This window comes from Oenanthe melanoleuca, chromosome 21 (assembly GCF_029582105.1).
Source record: "Oenanthe melanoleuca isolate GR-GAL-2019-014 chromosome 21, OMel1.0, whole genome shotgun sequence".
NCBI lineage: Eukaryota > Metazoa > Chordata > Aves > Passeriformes > Muscicapidae > Oenanthe > Oenanthe melanoleuca.
The window spans coordinates 4680934-4708484 of record NC_079354.1 but is presented as its reverse complement, the minus strand read 5'-3'; the positions used below and the strand labels follow the sequence as shown (position 1 = coordinate 4708484).

At 45.3% G+C, this 27551-nt stretch overlaps 1 protein-coding gene across 1 annotated transcript; it reads right to left on the bottom strand.

Annotated features, from left to right (window-relative positions):
• Window positions 1-3995: 3995 nt before the first annotated feature.
• On the bottom strand, window positions 3996-27161 carry MMEL1 (membrane metalloendopeptidase like 1). The gene is made up of 23 exons (XM_056508121.1): window positions 26647-27161; window positions 26342-26505; window positions 19851-19910; window positions 19104-19265; window positions 18628-18708; window positions 18034-18129; window positions 17669-17787; window positions 16961-17026; window positions 14647-14781; window positions 13964-14053; window positions 13584-13720; window positions 13032-13125; window positions 12677-12805; window positions 12311-12409; window positions 11855-11938; window positions 11493-11596; window positions 10748-10806; window positions 8722-8841; window positions 7603-7736; window positions 7121-7186; window positions 6053-6148; window positions 5703-5779; window positions 3996-5004 (listed from the first exon to the last, which is right to left on the bottom strand). The coding sequence occupies exons 1-23, from the start codon at window positions 26694-26696 to the stop codon at window positions 4905-4907; spliced, it is 2322 nt and encodes a 773-aa protein (XP_056364096.1). The 5' UTR covers window positions 26697-27161; the 3' UTR covers window positions 3996-4904.
• Between the last annotated feature and the right edge of the window lie 390 nt (window positions 27162-27551).

The window sequence follows — 27551 nt, the reverse complement described above, 5'->3', positions numbered from 1 at the left end:
CTGCCCTCCTGTCCCAAAACCCCTCACCTGATCAGCAATGTCCTGCACCTGCCCAGAACCTGAGTCCTCCTTCCACACCATTTATTCACAAGGTTAGCCCCTAAGCCGAGTTTTGAGGGGTGGGTTTGTGCCAGGTTTAGAGGGGTTGGCTTGCCAGGATTTGAGGGGTTTGTCAGGCTTTGAAGAGCGTCGGATTTTGAGGGGTTTAACACAATTTGAGGACTTTTTCAGGCTTTGAAGAGTTTGTCAGGTTTTGAGAGGTTTGACACGATTTGAGGGATTTGTGAGGCTTTGAGGGGTTGATTTCCCAGGATCTCAGCGGTATCTCAGCCTTTGAGGGGCTTCTTTGGCACAATTTGAGGTATTTTACTGACTTTGGGCGCCGCCAAAGCCTTCCCTGCTGCCCGGCCGGGAGGGCGGGAAGCGCTGAGGGAATCTGAGCCGCACAGCCCGGCAACCATCCTTCCCGTCCCCTTTCCTTCCCGTCCCCTTTCCTTCCCGTCCCCTTCCTCCATGCCTTCTTTTGCTTTGCTTTGGCGTCCTGCGGGGACCCCTGCTGGGGCACCATGAGGATGGCGGGTGGGGACAGCGGGGACTGTGAGGGAACGGCCTCAGGGGCCATGAGGGACACGCCTGAGGCAGCCAGATGAGGGGCCATGAGGGCCCCGCCTCGGTGGCGTGAGGGAACCGCCTCAATGGCGTGAGGGAACCACCTCAGGGCTGTGAGGGAATCACCATGATGGTGTGAGGGAACCACTGTGATGGCCGTGAGGGAACCACCATGACAGTGTGAGGGAATCACCACGGTGATGCGAGTGAACCCCTTGAAGGTGGCACCTCGATGGCCGTGAAGGAGCCACCTCGGTGGTCATGAGAGAACCACCATGGTGGCGTGAGGGAACAACCTCAATGGTATGAGGGAACTACCTTGATGGTCATGAGGGTCCTGCCTCGGTGGCCATGAGGGAGCAATCATGGTGGCGTGAGGGAACCACCTCGGTGGCCATGAGGGAACAGTCGTGGTGGCGTGAGGGAACCACCTCGGGGGCCATGAGAGCCCCACCTCAGTGGCATGAAGGACCTGCTTCAGTGGCCATGAGGGACCTGCCTCAGGGGCCATGAGGAGCTGGCCTCAGGGCCCTGGTTCTTGTGTAACCCAGACCTTGTGTCCTCACCGAGGTGTTGGTCGCGCTGTTGGAGCGCGGGCACTGAGTGTGATGTGGCCAAGAACTCTGGATGCTTTTTCCTTGCATTAAGGCAGAAGTGTGTGAGCTGCGGCCCATGGTGAAGGGTCTCTGCAGGAATCACTGGGTCACAAAGATTATGCTGAACTCCCCTTAGCCAGAGCTGTGGAGAGAAATCCAGTGGGCTTCTCCCTTCTTGGCACAAACCTCAAGGACAGCGTGTGTGAAGTTTGTCCTCTTGGCACCTTCACCACAGCCTGCATGTCTGAGACCTGCACCCCACTGCCCAGGGAAGCAACTCTGATTCATTTTGGGTGAGTGAGGCTGCTGGGTCTGCATTGGTCTCTTCCAAACAGCACCATCCACCTTCCAGTAAGGCTCTGAGTGTGGAATCCTGTTCCTACTCCTGGGAATGGCTGAACTCCTCTGTTTATAAGCTCATTGACATGACAGATTAAGTCTTCAGCCTCTCATCCAAACTTTGAGAGCAGGGGAGGCTGTTGTGGTGGCTCCAGCAGAGTTGGATCTGGAGCCATGGAGAGCAGCAGGTGCACTCCTGGTACCTGGGTTTCAGGTGACACATCCCTTATCTAGAGTACAACAGTTGACAGTTTCCTTCTGAGGAGAATAATTTTGCACTTACAAGCATTAAAGCAAAGAGGTAAGAGCTAGCTCCCACTTGGATTATCCACCAAGTCAGGAAGACCTTTGGGAGAAGAGATGTGTAAAACAGGGCAGCAGTTCCACTGGCAGGTTCTAACACCACAATTTCTTCTTTTCTCACATCACACCTGAGGAGCAGAACACTTCCCCAGCTCTACCTCTGACAGCAGTCATGGCAATCCTTGTCTCTGTGGTTCTGCTGGATGCTGCAGCTGCCCTCACAGACATCTGGCAAAGGAGGAAAAGTTATGTGCCCTGTAAGTATGAAGAATATGACTGTAAAGGGGTAGTTTTGTAATAATATCCTGGAGAATGGTCTTAGCACTTCAGCTGAAAATTCCTCTCACTGCTTGTTGGTGGGACTGTTTCCTTCCCTTTGCAGCAGTGCAGGAGTCAGAGTAATTCAGGTAATACATTAAAATCTGATTTAAGAGTGACCCAACAGTGGTTCTTGCTCTTAAGAGAGAATCAGAAGCCTGGCTGTTAGTATGGAAAGAGTAGGATTTGCTGATAAAAGCTGATAAAAGCTGACTGTTCACACACTGTTTTCCTTTGACGTGTCATGAACAGCACGGAGAGGTTTGATGTTAATGAGGAGAAAGGGGATCAAACAACTGCTCCAGTGCAGGAAGTTGGTGCAGAACCCAAAGAAACCAAAGAAACCAAAGAAAGCCTGAATTGGACATTGTTTGAACTGTGACAGACAATGAGGATGGTCAAAAAACCCAAGCACATCCTTTTTTTTCCCTTAAATCATCATGAAGAGAAAGGCAGCTTGAAAATGAAAAGGAGGGTTTGCAAAGGAGTTAATGAAATAGCCCAGTGGCATCTTGTGAAGCATCAAAGTCTGCAATAGCTGAGTGATCAAGGCACTGGGAGTGTCTTCAGGGGCTGGAAAGCTCTTCCCTTTTACATCCCCTTCAGGAGCACTGGGCTGTGTGGAATGCCTGGGCTTTTCTTCTTCCCCATGGACAGTTGACACTTGGTATGCATTAATTATTCCACTGTTGCTTGTTGGTGGGAAAAAACTGGCTTTTTTTTTTTTCATTTTAAACATTCTGCATAATACACAACATAGTTTCCAAATGCATTTTTGTACAGAATCTTCTGCTTTTAGGAGAAAAGAAGATATTTCTTGCTGGGAAAAGAAATTGTGCACATGTAGCTTTTAATAAGGAAAGTTAATATCCTTTGTATCCATTTTGTCTAAAAATCAAGTTTTTACTAGAGAAAACATATTCTCTCTGTGAAAGTACTTTCCTGGTACCTGCAGAAGGGAAAACTCTATGTGACTGTTGGCTTTACCTTAAGGAAAAGGATTAGTCTGGAACAGCATCCCTGTGGATGTGCAGCATCAACCAGGATCAGCAATCTACCAACTAAAAATGAATTTTTTTGCAGGGTTTGATGTCTGCACTAACTGTGGTTCGACAGAGTCTAAAAACTGCTCCTGTTGGATGTGAGTTTTAGTCTTTTAGGAGCTGGAGAGGGATTTGTCACCAGGTGGCAGCATGGGAGAGGGAAAGGCTTTGGATTCCTGCTGGGAAACATCAGGATCTTCCTTCTGTTCCTAAGTATGGAATAAAGCTTCTCTGAGGCTTCGTTGTCTAAAGTGCAGCAAAACACCTGTGGGTGCAGAACTTCCCGCAGGGAAGAAGCATTTTTACATTGTGGAAAGATAACACAGTGATCAGTAGGAGTTCAGGGTCGTGTGTGGGCACGGCACCAGCGTCAGTGGGGCTGCAAGGGGAGGTCGGAGCTCGTGCACCCGGCACTGACACAAACTGGCAGCTGGGAAGTGTTCTGCAGGTGGGAGATGGGATAAACTTCCATGAAAAAATAGAGTAACTTCCATGGGCTGTGGTGGTTGTTTGGAATTAACCCTCTCAGGTACCCTTTAATTATCCCTTTAACAGTTACATTTAATGGCTCATTTCCAGGGCTCAGTGATTTTGCAGAGTCACACAGGCAGTTACTGCCTTGCTGTCAAGTGATTCCCGTGCTAGAGAGGAAAGGATTTTTAAAAATAATATTCAAAACTCACTATTAAATTGGAAGTTTAAAATATTCTCATTGTAGTAGGATGCTTACCAAGGAAAGCCCCCCATACCTTTCCATAGGAAATCCTTGCTGAGTTGGCCATTGTGATTTTTTTCTTTTAAATTTTATTAAAAATTAATACATGTTACATTTTCAAGTGTAAATACTGAAAAATAGCCTATGGCAAAATAAAAAGGCACAGGATTAAAACCAGCTTAATTGTTTCCATGGATACATGTCTGCTATTTGGCAAAAGGTATTTTATACACTTTCTACAAGAATAAGCATCATTTTAAATATATCTCTGAAGGGTGGGACCTTGCCATTTAACCATAAAGACAGAATTTGTACTCCTAAAATGTGATAATTGTAGTGATGCCTCACTGGAAGGGGGTTCTTTGGAGCAGGGGAACTCAAGTGCAGGAGGAGAGTGCGATAGGCATCTTTACATAGAGCTCACTGTGTGACATGTCACGACAAATAGCAATCCATGACAACAAAGCAGTGATCAAAGTGCAGGGCACAGACAGCACGAGAGTTTACACCAGCTCTAACCTGATCTGGGGGAGAATGCACCAGAAACGGAACCAGAACACTGGAAACGGAGCAGTGGAACATCTCAGACAGCATTGCTGAGCCCCAGAAAGAGGAGCTGGTATATTAAAATTATTATTCCTTTCTAAAAAATAGATTCGTGGCGGCTTGTTGGTTTTGTTTTCGTGTAGGAATTAGTCCTTGTAACCCTGATGCAGTGTCCTAGTAACAGTCAGGATGTCATTGGAAACAGTCGTTGTGCCCGGGAGCACAGCGTGGGCTCTGGCACCGCCCGCCAGCCCCGGGATCCCCCGCTGGGACCCCCGGACCCCTGTGTGCCTCCCTGTGTGCTGGGAGAGCTCAGTGCCTCCTTGGCTCACTGCAGCAGCTGCCCCGCAGCCCTGGCTCTGGCTGAGCAGCAGAACACCGGGCACATCCCTGCCACCAGCTGTTTGTGGTGTCACCAGAGTGTCCCATCCTTGGTTACCACACCCGGCACTTCCCTGCGGGATGCATGGCCGTGCCCTTCTTACAGTGGAACACCTCGGAGAAGGCTTCGAAGTTCTGCAACGAGCCCATCACCCTAAACAAAGAGAAGGGACTCATTTACATGGAAATTGCTCTTCTGGGGAGCAGAAAGCAGTTTGGAGCTTCAGAACTGTTGTTGGATACTACTGGGAGCCAGGGAAAAAGCAGCCTTGCAGCCTTGTGTTTCTCAGGCTGGACAAGGACAAGAAGTTACGACAATGATTAAACACCTGCATGGTGCGTGAGAGCCGTGTGGGTGCCTCGTGATATTTTGCAGAAAGTATGTTTTCAGAGAGGTGTTTCTTTGGACCAATGAGTCTTTTCTATTTTGTTTTTCACATAGTACCCTACATATGTGTAGTGTTTCTTTAAATAAAGCTCTTTCTTCTTCTGCTTCTCCATTGCATGAGGAACTATGCTGCATTATCCTTTTCACCGCTCATCTATAGCCTAAAATGCAGCACAGAACTAGATTGCAGTTCAGAGTATGAGATGCTTTAGGAAATATAGGTAATATGAGCAATGAAATGCCAGAACAGAGTGGGTTTGGTCCTGCTCCATCCCCTATGGATTGGCAAATTCACCAGGGCAGATATAGGTACGTGCTCTCCAGCAGGATCCTACAAGCCATGGGAGAAAATCTGGAAACCATTCAGAATTTATCTTGTGTGTTATCAGACTCTCCTTCTGTTCTGTCATGGTGCAAGGGGTTGAATGAAGTGAGTTGTAAGTTAGTAAATGAGTAAAACCCACCTGTACTTCAGAGGGCTGTGAACGTCTGTCTTTATGGACTGACTGGCATATTCTGGTCTGTAGGAACCACACCAGACCTAGACAGGGACATTCATCATTAGTGGGTCAGTATTAAAAAAATTCATGTTGGGAACCCTCTCAGTGGCTTTCCTGAGAACCATCCCAGTTTGCTATGGTATCATTGGGGTATGTTTTATAGTGAGGCAGAATAGATGCAATTATTTACTAATTTATCAAGGCCTTGGACCAAGATCTGCTGCTCTGGGACAGATCTATCTGCCCTTGATTTTCCCCAGGTGTTTTCTCCAACAAAGTCCAAGGGCCTGAAGTACAACCCTGTGTGTTCTCACCTGGGCAAAGTTGAGGAAGAAAAGCTGTTTGTGGGACAGGTTCAGTCCAGGCAGCTTTGGCTCCTTCCCTTCCCGTTCCAGCCACTTCAAGTAGGCCTGGAAATGATCAGAGATCAACTGAGAGGAGCAGCAGCAGGAGAGATGCATTTTGAATGTTGTTTTGGGAGGGGGGATTTTAGTCACCATATGCATTAACCAGCGTGCTTCTTTTCTGTATTTGTGTAAATTTTCTCCCACTAATACAAACATTGCAGAGAATTTTATGAAAAAGCTGTCAGCATAAGCACTGTTGACTTCATGGACTCTTTCTACAGGAATTTGTATCTGGAAATAAAGTGTTAAATCTCCTCTGCTTCTCTACAGTGAAGATTTTTCTCTCTTCAGGTAACTGCTCATTAAATAGCAGATAACAACCTTGCTCAATGTTAAATCCATTACCTGTTATTGTTATACATTAATTGGCCAATTTGCTTTTTTTAGGTATATTGACATGATGGAGACAAGTTAATGTGCCCTCATGCTGGTTAATTCCCAACATTTTGTTTCTGCAGCCTCTCAGGTGCTGAGACAGTCCCAAAGCATGAAACAAAAGGGAGAGCTGAGGGTAAGAAGAGATCCAGCAGCACAGAACATCCATGGATTCCATGTGCAGGCAGTTTGTGTCACCCCACATGGCTCCTCCACGCCTGTGATGGCTTTTAGAACAATCCTAATGAAGTAATTGATTGGAATGGTGTCCCTTAGGGCTGGAATTTAGATTTTTGAGATTTCAGGATGTTCTGTAAACACCCTTAACACCATACTCAAAACACCAAAGATAAAAGGTTTTACTGTGACACCTGTCAGGGTTCTTTGTAGGGAAGAACATTCCCTGCTCACACCTGAGCTCCACCTTTGGGCTGCTCCTGGCTGCAAGGCAAAAGTCTATGAGCTTCCAGGTGTACAACTGAGGCTTTAGCTTTTGGAATATGGTAATAACATATTAATTGTCAATTTTTTAGCACAGAATATGTCCCCCCCATTGCTGGATGCCAGGTGAAGTTAACTCACAGGGTGTTTGAGGATTACCTTATAAGCCTGTCGGACTCCTCCATTATCTGCAATATTTTCTCCTAATGTGCTTATGCCACTGACCTGTAAAAATAATCATTTATTTACTCTATTGTCAATAAAATTAGCAACTCTAAGAACCACAGGTCAGTCATACAACAGCCTAATGTGCCTGGAACAAAGGGAAGCTGTGACTTTGTGCTGGGATAAGAAAGGAGAGAATGAAATTAAACAAAGCACAGGGTAAGAGCTGCAGATTGGAAGAGAACACACACAAGTATAACATAGATAGACCTTGGGCTGCTGCTGGACAGAACATCGCTGCACACAGACCCTGGCCTTTCTGGGCCACCAATGTCCCCAGTTCATCACAACTCCTGTGCCTTGTTCCCCAGAGCAGGTACCTGTAGTAGCTGGGGTTTGTGCTGATCCCCCCAGGGATCCCCAGTTAAAGTCATTATTTGTACAAACCCAGAGCTGTGGCTGTGGCTGTTACTCACGTTCTGTCCCCCAGCCAGCTCCCAGGTGTAGTTCCCATACTGGTGCACCATGCACAGCGACTGCTCCTTGAAATGCAGTGCTGAGAAGTTGCTCCACCAGTCCAGCATGTTCCCATCTTTGTCAAAATTCCTCCCTGCAGGAAAACCAAGGCATAAAAGGAAAGTTTTGTGCGAGATTTAAAAGCCACCACTCTTCCAGTGTAGCACATGGGATGTTGGAGCTGCACTCCCTTCCTCTTCCCTCCTTGAATTTAGATGCTCAGAAATACTTTGGACACAGTTTATTCTCTTTGTCACAGGAGAATGGAATTGTGGTTATATAACTCTGTTATTCTCTGATTTCCTGTTCAGTCAGCAGCCCTGATTTCAGGTATAGCTCCAAGGCCTGGTTTTATTTCAAGTGGATTTTGCAGATACTGTGTAACAAAGCAATCCCTCACCTCTGAGGTGTCTGAGGGGCTGCTCTGTGTGGCCACGTGACAGAACTGAGATTTACAGAGAATTAAAAACTGGAATTGCAGTTCTGGAGTTTGTGTTCTTGGCTCTCTGACTAGAACAAGCCTTTTCCTTGCTCTAGAATTCAGTTTCTGAGGCTGTGCTGTGACATCTGCACAAACTTAGTGAGCATTAAAAAACAACCAGCCTGAAGAAAACCCATGTGGAAGAAACTCCTGGTGTGTAGTCAGAAGTGAGCTTTTCCCCCAAATTCTTTTACATGGCATTTGAGAAAGTTAAAAAAGTCAATTTATTTAAGCATTTGTGTTGAAATTCAAAGTCCCCTGGGATTTCAAGACAGTACTGACATTTGTTTTATGCCAAAAATGTTTTTCACAGATTTCACTGCATTCAGAAGCCCATGGATCTGCTTGCTTTGTGTTTCTGAAATGAGGATGCTGTAAAAGCAACATTTTTTCCTGAAAATTGTCATTGCCTCGATTTGATTTTAACATTTGCAGGAGACATTCTCTGCAAAACCTTCCACAGAGTGTTCCCAGTGTGCTCCTATTGCTGCTGAGCTGGATGTGACTGTGCAGAGACCTTTGGTCCCCGTGCACTTTAATTCCTGCCATGCCACGAGTTTTAGGTGAAATAATAACATTCTTTCAGTCATCTCCTCACCATTGTCATCGAACCCATGAGTGATCTCATGCCCAATAACCATCCCAATCCCTCCAAAGTTCAGGGCCTGGGGCTGGTGTTTGCTGAAGAAGGGGGGCTGGAGAATCCCAGCAGGAAAAACTGCAAAGACAGAGAGAAAGAGGGAGATGCTGTAAAGTGGCTTTGCTTTTGCATCCTTGGCAGACAAATTGTTTTCTTGGTGTAAGGGTCAGAAAGGGACAGAACATATAAAATGATTACAAACAAACTCATGCCTCACGTGAAATTGTTTCTCTCTTGATAAATGGAAAATGACAAGTTAATAACGGTTTAATTTAGCACATCTGCAACTACAATATCTCCCTATTTGAGGACCAAGCAACATTTACATTAAGCTTAGCCTAATTTGGTCCAGAATGTTTGCTGCAGTGAGTCAAGAACAGAATGTTTAGGAGCTATCCTTTGGAGACAGCACAGTTTGTGTGTCAGAGCCATTTTATAGGGGAACTAATGGAGGTTTTATTGCTTTATTTGGGTTAAGGAGAGGTTAGAAACCATCTGCTGTAGGATGTGATTCCTACAGACCACCAAGGCACTCAATGCCAGTTGAGGGGGGCAATATGAGATCTGTTCTGCCTCAGTCTGCTGGCAAAAACCTTATCAAAAACCATGGGATTTGCTTTTCACCCCTTCTACACAAGCTGAAATGCTTCTAGAGGAATTCAGACTGGCAGTAATTCACTCTAATGAGGTATTCGCTATGAAGGGAGATACTGAAATTATATTGCAAGTACTTAATTCAGAGACAAAACCCTTTTGGCTACAGAGGTTTTATCCATACAATTTAGTGGAGAAATGCAGAAGCCAGACTGCATTTAGAGCAGTGTGGAAAACTGGTTTCTCAAGCTAGAGACATGAAGAAACAGAATTTAACTGACATACACACTATTGTGGGTGGTTGTGCTTAGAGTTTTACACAGGCATATTAATCTACAAGTTGCTTAAATGAGTTACTTTTGTATGATTTATAAGGACAAAGCTGGAGAGGACCCAGGTGGCTTCAGGACTCGAGTTCCCTGCTTGGAAAGCTGATTCCAACCTGTGTAAAACCACTGGGGATAAACTGGATCTGAGGCTGGCCACCAGTAAAGCCCCCAGGAGAGCTCTGCTGTGGCTGAAGGTCCTGATCCTGCTGTACCTGCAGGATGGAGGTGAGTGGAAGCTGCACAAAGGAAAACAGATTTTGGGTGAGGTCAGAGGGCTAAATTATCAGCAGTTTGGATGGTTCTGCTTTTAGCAGTTATAGAAGTTTTCTGCTGTGACTGTTCGTAGATTGGGCTGTTTCCACTCCTGGCCTTTGCCCTGGGTGCAGGATGCAGTTGCTGTCTGGCCTAAAACCCCAGGGATTTGTCCTTCTGTGGTATCAGGAGTTGAGTAGCAGATCTTCCTGGCTGTCTGGGAATTTGAATGAGCACTTCTGGAGGGAATTATCTACTGTCTCCTGATTGGGGTGCTCAGAATTCAGCAGAGACTCAGCAGTTCTAACCTGAGCTCATGTGTGAGGTCTGAGCTCAGGGAGCACAGGGAGCCAGGCAGGCTCTGAAGGGCTCCTGTGCTAAGAGTGAGGAAGGGCAGCCCAGCAGCTCTGCAGAGCTGACACAGCTGATGCTCTGGGGGCAGAGGCAGTTTCTGCAGCCTGGGGTGGCTCTTAGCAGTGTAATTCCAGTGCCACGTACACAGGGCAGACTGGAGAGCTGCCCCATGTGCTGCCAGGATGTAGGAACAGGAGCAGGAGCAGCCCTGGAGCATTCCCTGGGTGCTGGCACTGGTGATGTCCCAGGCTTTCAAACACAAGGCTGTTCAGTGACAGGGTGTAACTACACCTGCCAAGGAGGGGGAGCTGAATATTCATCAACAGAGTGCTTCAGCTGAACAGCCTGGCAGCCCTGCCCAGAATTCCTGGATGGGCATGGGCAGGTTTGCCTCTGGATGCAGACCTGCACTGTTGTGTGGATAAAATGAGCTGGTTAAAAGTGTTTAAACCTACCTATCTGGTTCCTGTTGGGGGAATAGAATGCATTGACCACTGCAGCTCCAATTATCCATCTAAAAATAAATGTTGCACATAGTTAGTCATGATGGGTTTTTTTCCCCCCCAGACATTTTTTTTGAAATTTAATTCTGGTTATAAAATGCTAGGTATATAGGAAAGGATTGTAAGGATATAATCCTTTCAGGGATTATTTATTTATATATATATATATATATATATATACACACACACACACATATATATATATATACATATATATATATATATATATATATACACACATTACACGCATGTATATATATAAATCTAATATATATAACATATATATATGATATATATATGATATATATATCCTGATATATATGATATCAGGAATGTGTATATGGATATATCAAGAAATAAAATTTCCTTGTTAGGAGAAGGAAGAACCTTGTAACAAAAAGGAAAATCCTTATAAGGAGATTGCATAAGGGAAGGATTAATATAGGAAAAAGAGTACATTGATCCCAGCTATAAAGAATTCCTGATACCAGGAAATACCTGGTCGCTTCTTTATGGGCAGCTTTCATCCCAAACATACAAAATTCAAGGGGAAAAGCATTTTTCACTTTACCTTAGAATTGTTTAATTCCTTGATTATGTCAGTCACAGAATTCCCAGGTACCCACAGCATGAGTTAAACACCCCCACCATTAACCCAGAATTTAGGTTGTGTCTGTGGCTCTGTATGGAAACTCACACATCTTGGTCAACTCTCTCTCTCAGCTTTTTCAGGCTCTTTTGGGCTCCAGCTTGCAGGTTTTCCAGGATGTTTTCAAAGTAGTTGTGTTCACTGAAGTTTAACTACACAAACAGGGATCCAAGTACATTGGTCAGCTGAGCAGGAAGAGGAACTCCTCGTCCCACTGAACGCCCTCTAAAGAATGTTTTGATTGCATGGTTTCACTGAATAGTTGGTTCTTTGCACCAATTATTTATTAATATGTTCATTTTAATGTCCTTGGAAAGGACAGTTGCACAGGTACAAATATTCCAGTGGCAAGAAAGCAAATGCAGGTGTTTATTTTGAGGTATTTAGTGAGATATGCACAAAACACTTACATTGGCATATTCCAGGTCCAGCTTCTCATTCTGATCTTCCAAAATGTAATCTGGGTAGCCAATCTGTTCTTTGATTGCCATTGCCTGGAAGAAAAGAATTCAATGTTTCCTCTTAGTTGTGGCTTTTGTTGGTGTGCTGTTGTTGGGTTGTTTTCACTGAAATTTTGATACAAAGAATAGTTGAATGTTTGGGGTTTTTTCTTGCCTTTGGAATGGTGCTGATGGTCCTGAGGTCAATTAAAAGTTGGAAATGTTTTTTGGGGGGGGGAATTGCATTGTATCCAGTTGGCATTTTTATTGATGTGGGCTAACAAAAGATTGAAAGGAAAGGACAATGTAACAGGATAATAACGTCCTCTTTTCCTCTTGTTGGTGGAGAAACTGGAAATGGTAATACTACAGAATTCCAAGTATTTCATGTTCATAAGGGAATACTGAAGTTCCTTGTTGTCTGACCTTCTCACGAGCTTTCTCCTTGGACGCCTCGTCCATCCACTGTAACTCATCCAAAGTCTCCACGAACACTTCACGGATCTTATCTATTAAATCTCGGACCTGAAAGAGATCCAGGGAGACACTCATCATTCACATGCCCTATTCCCAGGCACAGCTGAGGAAAAGCTTCCTGCTGGAAGGCGACATCTCCAAATTCTGTGCTCCAAACCAGGGGACTGAGCACCTAAAAGAGCATCACAAAGGAGCTCTTGCACCTTCTTGACTGGTGGATAACTCTCCCAGGCAAAAACCAGGGAGCTCACACCAGAGGGAATGGGCACTGTGGGCTTGGTGGAGGTACAGGAGTATGAAGGGTAAACTACATACCATCCTCTTGCTCTCACCAGCAAAAGTCTCCCGGACATACATGGCTCCCACCGCGTTCTCCATGTTGTTGTTGACGTAGCTCACGCACTCCCTCCAGCGCGCCTCCTCCAGCGTGGTCCCGTACAGGGCCTGCAGCAGAGCCCAGCCTCAGCCCTGCCCTGAGCCCAAAGGAACCAAAGCTGCCCACTGCTGGGACTGGGCTGCTCTGAGCATTCCGTGTTGGAACCACAGAATCTAGAATGGTTTGGGCTGGGAGGGAGCTTAAAGTTCATCTCTTTCCAAGCTCCTCACAGGGTTATTGTGCTGCTGGATTTGGTGGCAGCTGTGCTCTCCTCTTTATGAAGAGGGGAAATACCTTCCTGTAGCTGGCCCGGGCGTCCTTGAAGCGCCGGCTCAGGCTGCTGACCCGGTCAATCACCAGCCGCCAGATGAGGTAGTTCTGGATGGTGCTGTGTGGGAAAGCAAAGCTGAGCTTAATCCCCTGCAAAAACCAGCACTAGTGCAGGCAGTCAGAGGGGAATCTCAGTTTTGGATGCAGACAAGGAAGGAAATCATCGCTGACAGTTCTGGGTTTCACAGCATCTCATTTAACTGCAGAGTCATCCAGCCTGAGGACTGGGCTGTCATGTCTGTCCTGGGATTAATTTCTTTTTTTCCTTCCTTCTAGAATGTAACAAGAGCTAAGCCTGTCATGTATTTTTTTCCTCCCATTTAACCTTTTCCAAGCGAGCAGCAAATGAGACACCTTGTACTGCAGTGCTTGGATTTGAAACCTCAGAGGCATTTCCTGTATTTTACAGGGGTGTCAGTTTTCCTCAGGAGCTCAGAACTAGCAAGACTATCCCATAATTGACATTTCAGCAATTCTTCTGTGACTTTTGTCCTACCTATCCTGCAGTTTCTTTACCTGGCTGAGTACTTGGAGATAATTGCTCTCAGCTCTTGCAGATATGGCATCCCATACACAACCACCTCTTCCTCCGGCTCCACCTGAACGCTTACTGAAGACATGACACGCTGGATGAAGAAGGTCCAGTTAAATTCCTAGGCAGACAGAGAGACATTCCAATGTTGGACGATTAAATGCCTCAGTAAATGAACTTTTGACAGTCTTATGAGTTGCAGCTTTTCAGTAGGACAAAGCTTTTAAAGAGATTCTGGAGACAAAATCAGGAGTGGGAATGATTTTACACCTCTTTGTTGAAGCACTGATAAATTCACAAAGCCATTTCCAACTGGCATGGAATTAAGAGACCTGAAGTAAGAGACTGCTCATGAAACACTTACATTGAATGCAAACTTTTCCTGCAGCTCTGCTAAGGTCATTTTGTTGTACAACAAGGTCACATCGTGCCTTTCCTCTGCTGGGGTAGTGGCCTGAAGACATTCACAAGGTTATTACTGGAATCAACTGACAGAAAGATCAATGGCTGAAATCACATGCAGGTGCATACATACACACTCCAATAATATTCAGATTAACCAGTTTGTTTGGGAAAAGAAAAATTATTTGGTTGTCCCCAGTCCTTCTTCCAAAAATTCAGTACAGGAACCTAGGTCCCCCTATTCAATAATATTTCAGGGATGTGTTGAGCCAAGTGTTTTTTTTCTGTGCACTTTAGAATAGAAGCCTTCTCTGGGGGATTTTCAGGGTGCTGTAGGTTATTAAGGATGAAATGGAGCCTGCCCTGGTGTTATCCCAGTGCGTGGTTGGCAGAAGGTGAATTATCCTGCTTTAGAAGAGCTCCAGATAGAAGTAAGGCTGGACTGGAGTACACAGCAGGCAGAATGGGAGACACAGGGACTGATTTTTGGGCTGGCTCATGGCACAAAACTCTTCTTCCCCCACTTTTTCTGTGCCGTGGGTTTTCTGCTGCATTGAGAACTGCAGCACAAACCAGCAAGTGCCTCTTCCCCCTCACCCCTTGCCCCCCACAGCTTCCTGAGGAGTTCTTGATCTCTCTACTCACATTTGCAATCTCTGTTTCAAACTCCATGACCTTTGTCATTTCCTCTTGGACAAAGGAATCATCTTTGGACACGTTCTTGTCCTCCCGGATCATTTTGGCAATGGTGATCATGAACTGCAAATAAGCTTCTCTCACCTGCACTCAGACACAGAACGTGTAGAAAAGGTTTGCTGTGCATCATTTCATAGAATCCCAGAATGGCTGGGGTTGGAAGGACCTTAAACCCCATCCAGTGCCACCTCTTGCCATGGCAGGGACACCTTCCACTGTCCCAGTTTGCTCCAAGCCCCAGTATCCAACCTGGCCTTGGACACTTCCAGGGATCCAGGGGCACCCACAGCTGCTCTGGGCACCCTGTGCCAGGGCCTCTCTACCCTCACATGGAAAAATTTCTTCCCAATATCCCCTCCAACCCTGTTCTCTGTCAGTTTGAACCCATTAGCCTTGTCCTGTCACTCCAGGCCATTGCAAACAGCCTCTCTTCACTGTTTCTATAGTTCATCTTCACATTTCTCATTCAGCAAAGCATTCTCTGTGTCATGAATACCTCACAGGGCACTTGCCAGCCTCAAAACACACTTTCTGTTTCTCTGTGCCACCCAACCCTGGCATTTTGAGTTAGAATTACTGCTGGGGCAAAAAGGAGGCTCTGTGCTTTGAGTTACACTATGGGAACAGTGATCCAAAATTCCATGGTGAACAGGGAAGGTTTGAGCACTCTGAAAGTAATACCATAAATCTTCTCAGGTCTGGTTTTAGTGTCTGAAAGAAAAGCTCTGTTTCAGACAGTTCCCAGTGACACCTTTGCTTTATTCCTGACAGGAGGCTCTGACAGATTCATGCCTCAGAATGGGCCTTGAAAAGATATTTGGCTGATCCCTGATACAGGAAAACTTGATGCTACCTGTTCTTCTCACATACTTTTCTTCCTCTGTAGACCCTGGAAGCCAGATAAACAGAGTGACTGTGGTGAAATTGAGTCTGGGCACTTACAGATGATGATTTGTGGTTTTAGGCTGAATGCTGAGCCTTAATCAGGCCAGACTCCCCCAGGCCTCAGAAGGAGTTTTGCCAAAAGATGCTGGACTAAGCACAGGGGGAGTTTGGGTCATCAGAGTTGGGCCCATTGTCTGGGGGCAGCGAGCTGGTAAATACAAATAAAAAGGGGTTGTGTCTCCTCCTTGGTCATTAGGATTAAAAGCACAGCCTCAGCCCCCCTGCTTTGTGCCTTCAAATTAAAGTTGTATTGAGCAGAACTGGTTTTCTTTCACTAATTTAGGATTGTCTCTGCACTCTACCTGATTTCCTATCTCCTCCAAGTCAATCTATGTCTGACCTTCATGCCCCAATGCATAAATATCTCTCTCTTCTGCTGTGAGTGCTGCTGTGGAGGTGACACTTGTAGGGGAGATTCCTGGGTCAGCAGCTCTCCACATTTCCCAGCTTCCAGGATATTGTTTAGTCCCAGGACCTGGCAGCTCCCAAAGGTGCCCAGAAGGTGTGGGGACAATCCCCTATGAACCTCCCAGGGCTGTATTTTAGCTAAGTTCTACATAAAGTGTAGTCAAATACACTGAAGTGAGAAGAAAACTCTTCCCACTGATGTTTTCATCTGCCTTTACAACCACGAGACAAAAGAGTCTCAAATGCTGATTGTCATCCCTCTGTATTCCCTTCCATTCTTGTTAGGAAAATTGGTTTGATGTTGGGCTGCAAATACTCTTTGTTAGCAAGGCATAATTGAGGAAAATAAAATGTACTAAAGCAGTATTTTCATCTTGGAAACAGACAAATTATCTGGCTCTGTTTGCAACAGCTTTGTGTGTATTTACAGAAACAGTGTTTTTGCAGAATCAGTGTTTTTGCCCTGAACATTGGCAGAGGAAAGCATTTAGAAAATAATCTCTCAGAATTTCATGTAATTTTGGGGGAAGGGGAGAGTAAGTGGCAGCAGATTCTTACTTGCTGAGCAACAGGGATTCAGAGGAAGATACAAGCAAATCCTCTGCACTGAAAATGTGAAGCTGCCCTTCAAAATGAGAGACTGTCTAAGCTACAAAACATGATTTTATTTTCCCTTCTTCATGAGTTGGCCAGTTCTGGGGAGGCTTGGTATTTACACAGTTGTTCAGTCCTTCTGTAAACTTCACAAAATGTTGGTTTAATTAGGAAAAAAATGTAGCAGTGAATATTACAGTCTAATTCTGATTGTTGTATAGCATGAAGATTCATGTTTTGTGGTTTTAGAAAGCACAGGAATAAGGAATAAATTTTTTTTGGTGGCACAGAGTAAATCAGTACAAGGGATACTTACTCTTTGATAGTTGCCCCCATTAAAGTAGTAGTCCCTGGATGGCATTCCCAAACTTGGCTGGTCAATCTGAAGGAAAATCAATTTCTCTGGTTAGTGGTGAGCAGGAGCTGGGGTTGTCCCAAGGAATCCTTGAGAGGCAGCAGGAAATGTTGTATGTGCCACACCACTGCCAAACACCCAGAGGGCTCTCCTGGGTCTGGGGTGAGGTGGAAATATAACTCTGGGTTTCCAGGTTAGGACAGGGTGGATCATGGTGTGGGTTATAAAGCAAAATCTTTCAGTAATCATGGAGATCCAAGAACAAATTTCAGTATCTTTTCTCTGTTGCTTGACTTTAGGGCTGGATTTCTTGTACATACATTCAGGAACAAACTCTGGAATACATGTGTTTTAAATGCAGGGTTTCCTACTATATATTATAAACTTCATCATCATTTTTTTAAGTCACAAGAGTTTGCAGCCCTTAAATGCTATAAATCAACAAAGTTCCATTCATTCTTATTTCTTCAGCTGAAACAAAAATTATGCTGTATGAAACATTTCCCAATATGTCTTTGAGACAGATCTGACACTTGAGGTACAGAACTGTTGCCTACATTTTACCACTATTGTTCTTTGGGAAACTCATCTGTCTGCAGTGTAAATAATTATTCAGAATAATATAATTATTTTGGCATATAAATATTTCCCTGTCATTTTTTTTCTTACATAAATGATGTGTCTGCTGGAGTCCCGGTCATCATTCCACACGAACATGTCAATGAGGACACGTTTGTTAAACCTGGAGTTCATTATGGAAAGGTTTTCCTCCATGCTCCAGCTTGGCTCTGGGAGATAAAAGGGAAAATAGAGTTAATTTGTCAATCTGTGGCAGACTGATTGAAATTGTACAGTTCACAAGCTGGCTGCTGAAATTTTGGAGATCTCTTTAAATGGATCAATGAGTGCTAAATGTGTGGTACCCTGACTTCTGTTTGGGAAGAGAAACTGAAAATGAAGGATTTAATTTGGTGACAGTGGCCTCCCTGATTCAGTAAATAATTCTGAGTGAGCCTTTCTAGTCCCAGCATTACCTTTGGTCTTACTCCAGTCTGCAGAAGCCACTGGCCAATCTCCAACCATCCTCAAGGCCTGCAGCAGAGGCAGGGAATCTCGTTTCTCTATAAGACCTGAGGGAGGAAAGACAAATTCTGTGTTGTTTTCATTCAAGAATAAAATGAGGAAAAATAAGTAATGGGCCTAACAGTTTAAATTGCAACTGAATGTGGCATAGCAAAAAAAAAAAAAAAAAAAAAAAAAAAAAAAAAAAAAAAAAAAAAAAAAAAGAGATATCATGAAACCATTTTATATTAGTCTTTAGAAAAGGAATAAAAATACTTCTGTGGCTCCAGTGCTGATTTGGACTGGATTGGTTTGGGAAAGATGAGCTGGGACAGGTTTGTGCCTTCTGAAGGAAAGGCTTTGCATCCCTCCTTTCCACATCCCAAATGGGTATATTGAGGTTTCATGAAATACCAAGGCATCTTCATCCATCTGAAGATGAATTTTCCAGGCACAGCCACATGGATTAGACAGATATTGACTGGATTTTGCTTAACAGCACTTTGGTTTTCTTACATCTGATTTTGAATCAATCAGGTGAATCGATGGAACAAGAAGACACTCACTCTCATTCATGCAGGACTTGTAAAGGATTTTAGCTTTCTGAAATGCTTCTCTGTCACCTTGATCTGAGGTCTCCAGCACACCTGGGGAAGAAACCATTGCCATGAGGTTTTTGCCCTGGAGATCTTTGATCATTTTACAGAAATCCCTGAGGCTCAGGGCTGTGAGAAGCACTTGTAGGCTGCAATTACTGTCAAACTAGAGAGCTCTTCATGCTATTAATGAAAAAAGTGTCAGGAGGAAGGACATGCAGACAGCTTGTCCTGCTCCTTTTGGAGTTAGTACCCAATCACCTCTGGCTAATTTTTAGTGGGAACAGGATGTTCCTACAAAAGGTGTAGTAAGAGATGTAGAGATTAAAAGAACCAGAGAGAAAAAAATCCCCATCAACACTTGTCTGCAAATTTATTTCTCTGTTGATGTGCAGTCAGTAAGCTGTGAAATGAGCAGAGGTGCTGGGATGGCAGCTCAGCCCTACCTTTCAGGATGATCTCCAGCTCGTCCCTCAGGGTGTCGAAGATGCTGTACCTGGAGCTGGTCTCTGGGATCACGTGCCGGTTCAGCCAGCCCCCGCAGGCGTACTGGTAGAAATCCTCACACGGGTCAGCTGTGGGGTCCATGTTCTGGATTATTCTGGCAGCTGGGCAGCAAAATTGGGGAGATGAATTCTACAGACTGCCCAGGAATCTCTGGGATTTGTGGAGTCTCTCAAGGAGCTGCTTGGTAAGGCTCATTCCCACATATCATGATTGAGGAATCCTATTTTCTGCTTAGAAATGGATCTGGATGGCAGAAGAGTTGTCCCTGAACACAAGGTCTTGCAGGGAAGAGTGCCCAGTGCTCCCCTGGGCTGCAGTTTAGGCACTGCCCAAGAAACCAGTGCTTCCAGGGGCCTATTGGGAACACCTGTGCTGGAGTCTCACTGCTCTTGAGGTATAAATACCAAAAAAAGAAGGTAAAGACCCCATGAGAGAGAAAATTAAGTCTAAAGGGAATTTTATTATGCTTATAGACACAGATTGTGTTGGTCAGTCCATGGCTCAGAGCCAGAGCTCCTGGCCATGCTGGCAATTTTCCTGTGCTACTTATGAATTATAGTCCTTACCCAAGGGGAAACCTCATTCCTTTTCCTCTATTGCAACCTTAAACTCTGAATTCTCTCTCATTCGGGTTCAGTAACATAAAGCCTCCCCTCTGCAGCAGTAATCCACAATAACCCCTTTACCTGCTGTCACACACCCTGGGGTGGTGCAGATGTTGCCTGAGTTGGTGCCATAGTGGGAACCTGCAGGGAGAGGAGAGGAAAGCAGATGGAATGACTTGTTTTGGAAGGAAATTGCTCCCCAAGTCACTCACCAGAGCCCAGTCCCAGTGACAGATCTGCTTGCTTTGAGAGCAGCAGAGTGAATGTTGGTGACAGTCAGACATCAGATGACAACTGTGAAGAAATCTGGGGATTTTTTGAGACAAATTCATTGGCAGCAGCATTACAAGTCTTGACAGTGAGTTTTATCTCTCCTGGAAGGAGAATAAAACCATCTTTTCTACCTACTAGCTGCCTCCACAGTCTACTCTGAAAGTAAGGGATCCTTTTTTAGACAACCTATTAAAATGTTCTGAGCATCTTCAAAGTCACTGAGACTGAGAGGTTTAAACAGGGGGCAAAAAGCCCAGAGCTGGGTTACTGCTGCCACACTGCTCTGAGTCACCAGGACCACATTTAGGAAAAGAAATTACTTTTGTTTTTCCAGGTATTTGTCTGCTGGGGAGGGGCAGCCTGTCACAGACTTGTTTGGCCAGAGTTTTAAGGCTGGTCCTTGCTGCTCATCTGAGAGGTTGTCCCTAATATGGAATTTTCAGGGCTGATGGAACAGTGTAGGAATAAGGAGACTGTGGATCTGTGCTCAAATTTGCTCTGCCTTGAGTTAAGCACAGACAAGGCCACTGAAGTCTTGCTCTTGGCTATTCATTTTCTATTTTTGAGTGCTTTGGTTTGTGAGGTTCTCCCAGCACAGAAGATCCCCAAAAAGCCTGTGCACACATCATTTTTGATCTGAGTATTAAAGTGAGTGTTCTTGTGATGCTGGGCAGGTGTCAGGTCCCTCCCATGCTGTTCCCTGCAGAGCTGCAGTGGGAGGGATCTGAGCCCCCAGCCTCAGGCCTTGGGAGAAGGAAATTCATTTTAGTTTAACTTCCCATTTGAGAAACTGGAAGTCTTGGTTTACTACCCACTTATACCAAATAAGTGATGCCTATTATATCAAATATGTGTTTCCACTCTGAAAAACAAAATCTTGGTACTTTCCAGCAGATTTAGCCATTTTTAAGCTTTGTTTTTGATCCTTGTTTGCAGAAAAGAGTTACTAAAAAAAATTGCTTTCAATGCAAGTAAGTGCTTTACATGAGAGCAAACAAGATTACAGTAATTCTGAGAGAAATAAAACAGTGGGGGAGAAAAGAGGGCTTTGAAGTTCATCAGTGGAAGTGACATAAAAAGCCCCCACTGTGCTGGGGAATGTTCAGGGTTCAGCTGAGCATGGAGTGCTGGGTGGGAGCACATCTGCATGAGGAAAAAACTCTGTCCTGCCCTGGCTGGGGTCTGGTAACCTGAACAGGAGAAAAATATGTGGAACAATGGGAAGCTTCACAGAGATAGTTATCTTTTTTTTTTAAATTATTATTTTATTTTAATTTTTTTTTTGTTCTTGTTTCAGCATTTGTTGTGATTTTTCTTTGTGTGCTGGATGAAGCTATGTCCAATTTTTGAGGTTTATTAAACTCTTCCATAATTAAACAATTGGCAAAATCAAACCTAAAAGCCCAGGGTATCTCCAAGGAGAAAATAAAATACTTGGAGGAACAGAAATGAGTAGTTCAAGGGCAAAAGGAAAGGAGCAATAGCAAAGGACAACATGAGGAAGAAATAATTGTACAAGAATTTTGTGCATGGCCCATTGTTTCCCAGGGACCAGGCAGGACTGAAATGGATTCTTTTTTCTTTCATTTATTTATTTATCTATTTATTTATTTATTTATTTATTTATTTACAAATCAAAGCTTCTCTCTTTACTATAACCTGACAATGTCTGACTTCAATTTCTGGCACCAACTGCTTTGAATGAGGTTTGAACTCCCCTCCCTTGCCCAGCCCCTCGTGACTGTGATGCTGTAACTGAGCAGGATGAGCAGAGAGCCAGAGCTGGTTTGGAATTTGAGGGCACACTCAGGGCTCTGAAACTCTGCCCCAAAATCAGATCATGGGAAATGGCTGGGGAAGGGATCTCAGTTTACCTCGAAAAGTGTCTCCTTTGTTTCTCAATCAATTCTGTTCTTTTATTCTTCAGTTCCCTTCCTGCCACAGGCTCTGGGTATGAACAACTCTGCCCTCTTTGGCTTTACAGTCTCAGATCTTTGCTCACTCAACTGGAGCTTTGTCACCTGCACCTTCCAAAAACTAGAAATGAGCTTAAAATGCACCTTCTGAATTCTCAACAACTCTGCCTTTTGTTTTCTCAATTACTCTTCTAGAACAACAGCCCAAGTTTTCAGCAGAAGCACAGGTATTTCTCTATTTATTTTGCTCCTGGTTAAGCACTGCTGACAGGTTGAGCTGCAGTGATAGAGAGGCTCCTGCTTTGACATCCATTTCAGTCTGCTACAGCAGCAGCAGACAATTGATCAGGGAAGAGAAGCTTTAATGGAGATAAATGAGATAACCTGAGCTGTGGGACTCCTCCAAATGGAAGAAAATGAGGGAAATTAAACACCCCAGATGCTGCTTCAGAGGTGAACTGCTCACCTGAGAGATGGCAGAGCTTCAGACCCCCTGGGGTCACTGTAGAGAATTTGATTGTCTTAATTTGGCCTCAGAAGGAGCCACTTAGCCCTGTCACATCTCCTGGCCAGAGCAGGAGCCAGGAGGGACCTGAGGGATCTCTGGGTGCCAGCTCACCTTTGGGAGGATGCTGCTTTTCAAAGCCAAGGTGCTTTTCCAGAGCTTTACTGCAGCTTTTTCAGAGAACAGAAGCCAAGCCAAGCCTCGTGCAGGGCTCTGGAGGACACAGCTTGTGCTTGGTGTCTCCCCAGGGCGCCTTTGGAGGAGCACAGATGGCTGGGGATGGCACACATGGAGACAATTAGAGCCACAGTTGTCACCAGCCACTCATGTGGGAGCTTTTACCTCTCAGCCCCTTCCCTTTCCTGAGATCTCCTCTGCAGAAGTGCTGTTGGCACTGCAAGCTGCCCTTGTGGCTCTTACAACAGAAATTTGTTTGCAATAAACAGGGGAACTGCCAAATTCAGGTTTTCTTTGTCAGAGAGGGCTGCCTGTGCCAGGTGTCAGCATTGTCAGAAGGAGTGCAGAACACAAATGTTTGGTTTTATCCCACCTTTCCTGGGATTTCTTACCTATAATCATGGCTGAGCCAGGATTTTGTGTGAGAATCAGTAAATTTTGTGTTTATTTGCCCGTTTTGCAGCCCTGCATGGCCTGTCACTCCCCATTACAGCTCTGCATTCATGTGCCTCCATCTGACTATGACTGAGGAGAGTCTTGCCACCCAAATGTCATCATGACTTGTGTGTTAGCTGCCACTTCTTGAAATTCTGCATCTCCCCTGAATAGCTGGCTCATTAATGAAGGTTCCTGACGTCAAAGGACATTTGGGCACCAGGGAAGGAGAGGAGCCAGAGCTCAGCCACAACCTTGTCTCAGATTTTAGTGTAGGTACTGCTCCTGCTCAGCAGGCTCATGTAAATCTGTTATTTAAGTGTCCAACAATCACATTCAGCACAGGAAATGCAGGAGAAAAATGTGATTTTTAAAAAAATCCATCCCCAAAGCAAAGTGCTGCTTGGTTTGTGTTTCTGGTTGGAGCCTAAGAAAAGAGCACAGGGCTGTGACCTTGGGCTTCCTGACAGCCAGCAGACACAACGTTGGGGATGCAGACACAAAAATATCAGTGAATCCTCCTCCTGAGCAGGCAGCTTGGGAGCCAGAAAGTCAATGGAATACAGAATTAGAGGAGCAGCAATTAGGTGAGGCTGGAAGTTGTTTGGAGCTGAGTTGCTGGAGGATCTGCTGAGTGATTTGATGTTACAAATACAGAGATTTTTGATTTGATGTGTCAGTACAGAGAGGCTCAAGATGTTCCTCAGGCTGTGACCTTTGCAGCAAGGGGTGAGGCTGGGGTCAGTAAATCCTGAGAGGGAGCTGTGGAAAGGCTGCTGGGGTGGAGGTGTGGGTGTTAGGGAAGGACTGAGAACTTGGTGTGCTCAGATCCAAACCCACTCCTGCTTCCCTTGCTAGCATCACCCAAATACTACTTTATTCTCTCTATGTTTTCTTTCAGCTTATTTAGATGAGGGTGTTTTTGTGCCTGAAAACTTCCTCGGATGTCAAAAATCCCCAAATTGTGGCCAGAACTCTGTAACTGCACTGCTGTGAGAGCTTGAGTGTTTTTGTTGGCTGGGAATAGAGATAAAAATCCCAGTCAGCATTAACAGAACTCCAGGAATTATTGCTGTGCCCACAGGCCTATTTCATGCACCACAGTGCTCTTCTGCAGGATATATACAAGCAGGAAAATATTCTCCCTGAACCACAAAGCCTAAACACTAAACATGCCTTTAGAAATTAAAAAAAAAAAAAGTGAATTCAAAGCAGGACAAGCAATGCTTTAATTTTCTAATCTAATTCCTCATTACAAGCTAAACAAAATTATTTTTAGAAGCTTGGGTAGTGTCCTTCTGATCAAGGATGTATCAAGGTGAAGTGAGAAATCTGAATATGCTCTTAGTGAGCAATCCAGTGTCCCATTCACATCCCAAAATTAATTAATTAATTAATTAATTAATTTCACTGAAATCAGCAATAGAAGAATCCCAGGATAACATTGTTGGTTGTATCACATGAGTGATGCTCAGCCAAACTGTTTTTTTCCTGTTGTTCTGTGGGATTTATGTGGCACAGCTTTGAGCTTTTCCCTTGGGGAACCTGAGACTTGAAGCTTTTGGTTGAGCACTGGGAATGGGCTGAAGTGTGGCAGCAAAACAGAGCTAAGGGGGACTTTGGGACAAAACTTTTCAAGACAAAAAAGATGTTTCTGCTGCAGGAAGAGCTCTTATTGTCTCAGCTCTTGACCCAGGCAGTGCATGTTGACACTACTCTGTGAGGATGAAGCTCCTGCTGCTCATTTCCCACCTGGAATCTCATTTCCCACCTGGAATCAAAGCTCATGGCTGCTCCAGCTGTGTCCCAGATGGGGACAGAGGCTCAAAGTGGCTCCAGGACAGAGCTGAGCACACCTGGTGGGGTGTGAGGAGCACAGGGCAGGCAGAACATCAGCCCTGCACTCTGAGCTCAGCCTGCAGAACACTTCCAGGGAAAGTTTAATTGCAGATGTGAGCCTGTGAAAATACTCAGGTTTTAGATCTGAACTTAGACCTGAAACCTCTCTCACAGATAAGCCTCCCATGTAGTGAGCACAGAGTCTGCCTCTGGGTTTAGATAAGACCAGCCCTTGGGCAAATATTATCAATACCTGAATTCTGGATTGTCTGGACCCAGCAAACGATGTAGGGCAGATTTCTCAAATCCTTTATGCAGGCAGCAAACCCCTGCCTAGCTCAATGTCTGATACAGAAACTCCTCCAGGACCTGGCTCTGGGCAATTTCTTTCCTGAGCTAATAGAGTAAACTTTCTGATGAACTTTATGAATAGCAAATACTCAGATTTTGCCCTGCTGGTGGCAAAAGGACTGAACAATAACAATGCTCTTTTAAATGAATTATTGCTCAGGATTGTGCAGTGTTCCACTCACAAGTACTGAAAATGCAGCTCCCAGCAGCAGGGGAGGCAGAGAGTGTGAGGAGACAGCAAAGCCTTGCTCCAGTTTTGCTGTTCCCACTTTGATTTTGTTCTCCAGTGTTTTAACAAAGCTCCCAGTCCAAGAGACTTTAATGGAAGTGACAAACATGAGGCAGAGCTGCTCCTGAGCATTTGATGCTCCACAGGGTTTTCAAGTGGGACTTTGCACTTGCTGCGCCAGTGGGAAAACTTTGGTTTTACCAAGTGTGCTCTGCAGTTAAAATATTTAGGCAAAACACTTCAAAATAATGTGGATCAATGTCAGGTTTCTGGCAAGATATTTGCATTCAAGTCATTGAAGCAAATCACACTTAGAGATCCAACTGCCGGATGGAATATTTAAAAATTCTCCTTTTCCTCAGCAGCAAGTGGCTTTTTTTTTTTTTCTTTTTCTTTTTTTTGTAAGCTTTCACAGTGTAATAAGCAATTTTTCCTTCAGGGATATTGTTTTTAGAAGTGTTTTAGAGCAGCTGTTGCTTTAAAAACCCTGACAATAATGAATCTTGGCTTGTGCTTGGATAAAATAAGGAAATGTCAGTCCTCACACACAGACACACACCTTTCCTCTAAAACAGCACATCAGCTTTGTCAAAACAGCTCTGAATTCAACAAATTGCATGGAACTAAATAAAAGCATTGAATCTTACAGAGCATAACTCAAAATTTAAGTAAAAGCCAACACAATCTCTGTGCACAAACTGGGAGTGAGGCACAGAGAGCCCAGTCCCTCACAGAGTGACCTCATAGTCTCCCCGTATTTTTGTTTTCATTTTGCTCAGCGAAAAAGAAAAAAATGACTTTTTCTGCTGTTTGCAGAGGGAAGGGAGGATTATTCCCAGGTTCTTACCTCTGCTGCTGGCATAGAGGATCACCAGGGCGACGGCAGCACAAGTCATGAGGAGCAGCAGGACAGCCAGCCCGATGGCCACAAAGCTCCAGGGCTTCTTCCCAGATTTGGTCGATTTTTCCACAATATCCATTTGACTTTCTGATTTCCCCATTATTGTAACTCTAAATCGGGGAGGGGAGGGCGAGAAAGGGTTAACAGCGCGGCTACATCAGGATCGGGAGAAGAAGCGCATGAAGAAAAAAAAAAAAAATAAAGAAAGCAGAATAAATGCAAAGAGAGAAAGAAAACTTCCAAATTATTACATGTATTTGTCCATTTGATTGTCCACAGATTTGCTGAGCTCATTCTCCATCTCCCGTGCCTGCGTGTCCGCTCTGGGGAGCTGCGCTGCCCCGGGCTCTCCGTGCTGCAGCGGCAGAAACTTCAGGAGCCTCTTTGGGAAGTGTGGAAAAGTCTCATGACCAGGTTGGGCAACTCCTTTCTCCCCAGCAGAGAAGGAGGGGGGCAAACTGCCGCCTTGCGCTGCCCTCTTCCAAAATCTTCCCTCTGCCGTGAAGAATCCCGTCCGTGGCGCTGGGCAGGGCTGTGCTAACAGCCGGGAAATCCGAGGGATCCTCCCAGGTGCGAGCGCCCTGGGGCGGCTCGGCGGGTGCGGGATGGGCTGCGGGGAGCCGGGGCGGCTCGGGGGGGCTCGGCCAGGCTGCTGCGAGCCATGCGGGAGCGGGGAGCCCAGCCCCGAGCCCTGCCCGGCTCAGGAGATGCTCCGGGGAGGAGGGAGTGGCATGGGCTGCAGGAGCTGCGCGCCGCGGCGGCTTCTCCCGGGGTTCTGGGATCCCTGGAATATCACCCGCTTATCCTGCCGTGTTCCTGCGGCTTCTCCCGGGGTTCTGGGATCCCTGGAATATCACCCGCTTATCCTGCCGTGTTCCTGAGGCTTCTCCCGGGGTTCTGGGATCCCTGGAATATCACCCGCTTATCCTGCCGTGTTCCTGCGGCTTCTCCCGGGGTTCTGGGATCCCTGGAATATCACCCTCTTATCCTGCCGTGTTCCTGCGGCTTCTCCCGGGGTTCTGGGATCCCTGGAATATCACCCGCTTATCCTGCCGTGTTCCTGCGGCTTCTCCCGGGGTTCTGGGATCCCTGGAATATCACCCGGTTATCCTGCCGTGCTGCGGCTTCTCCTGAGCTCCCCGGGATTCTATTTTCC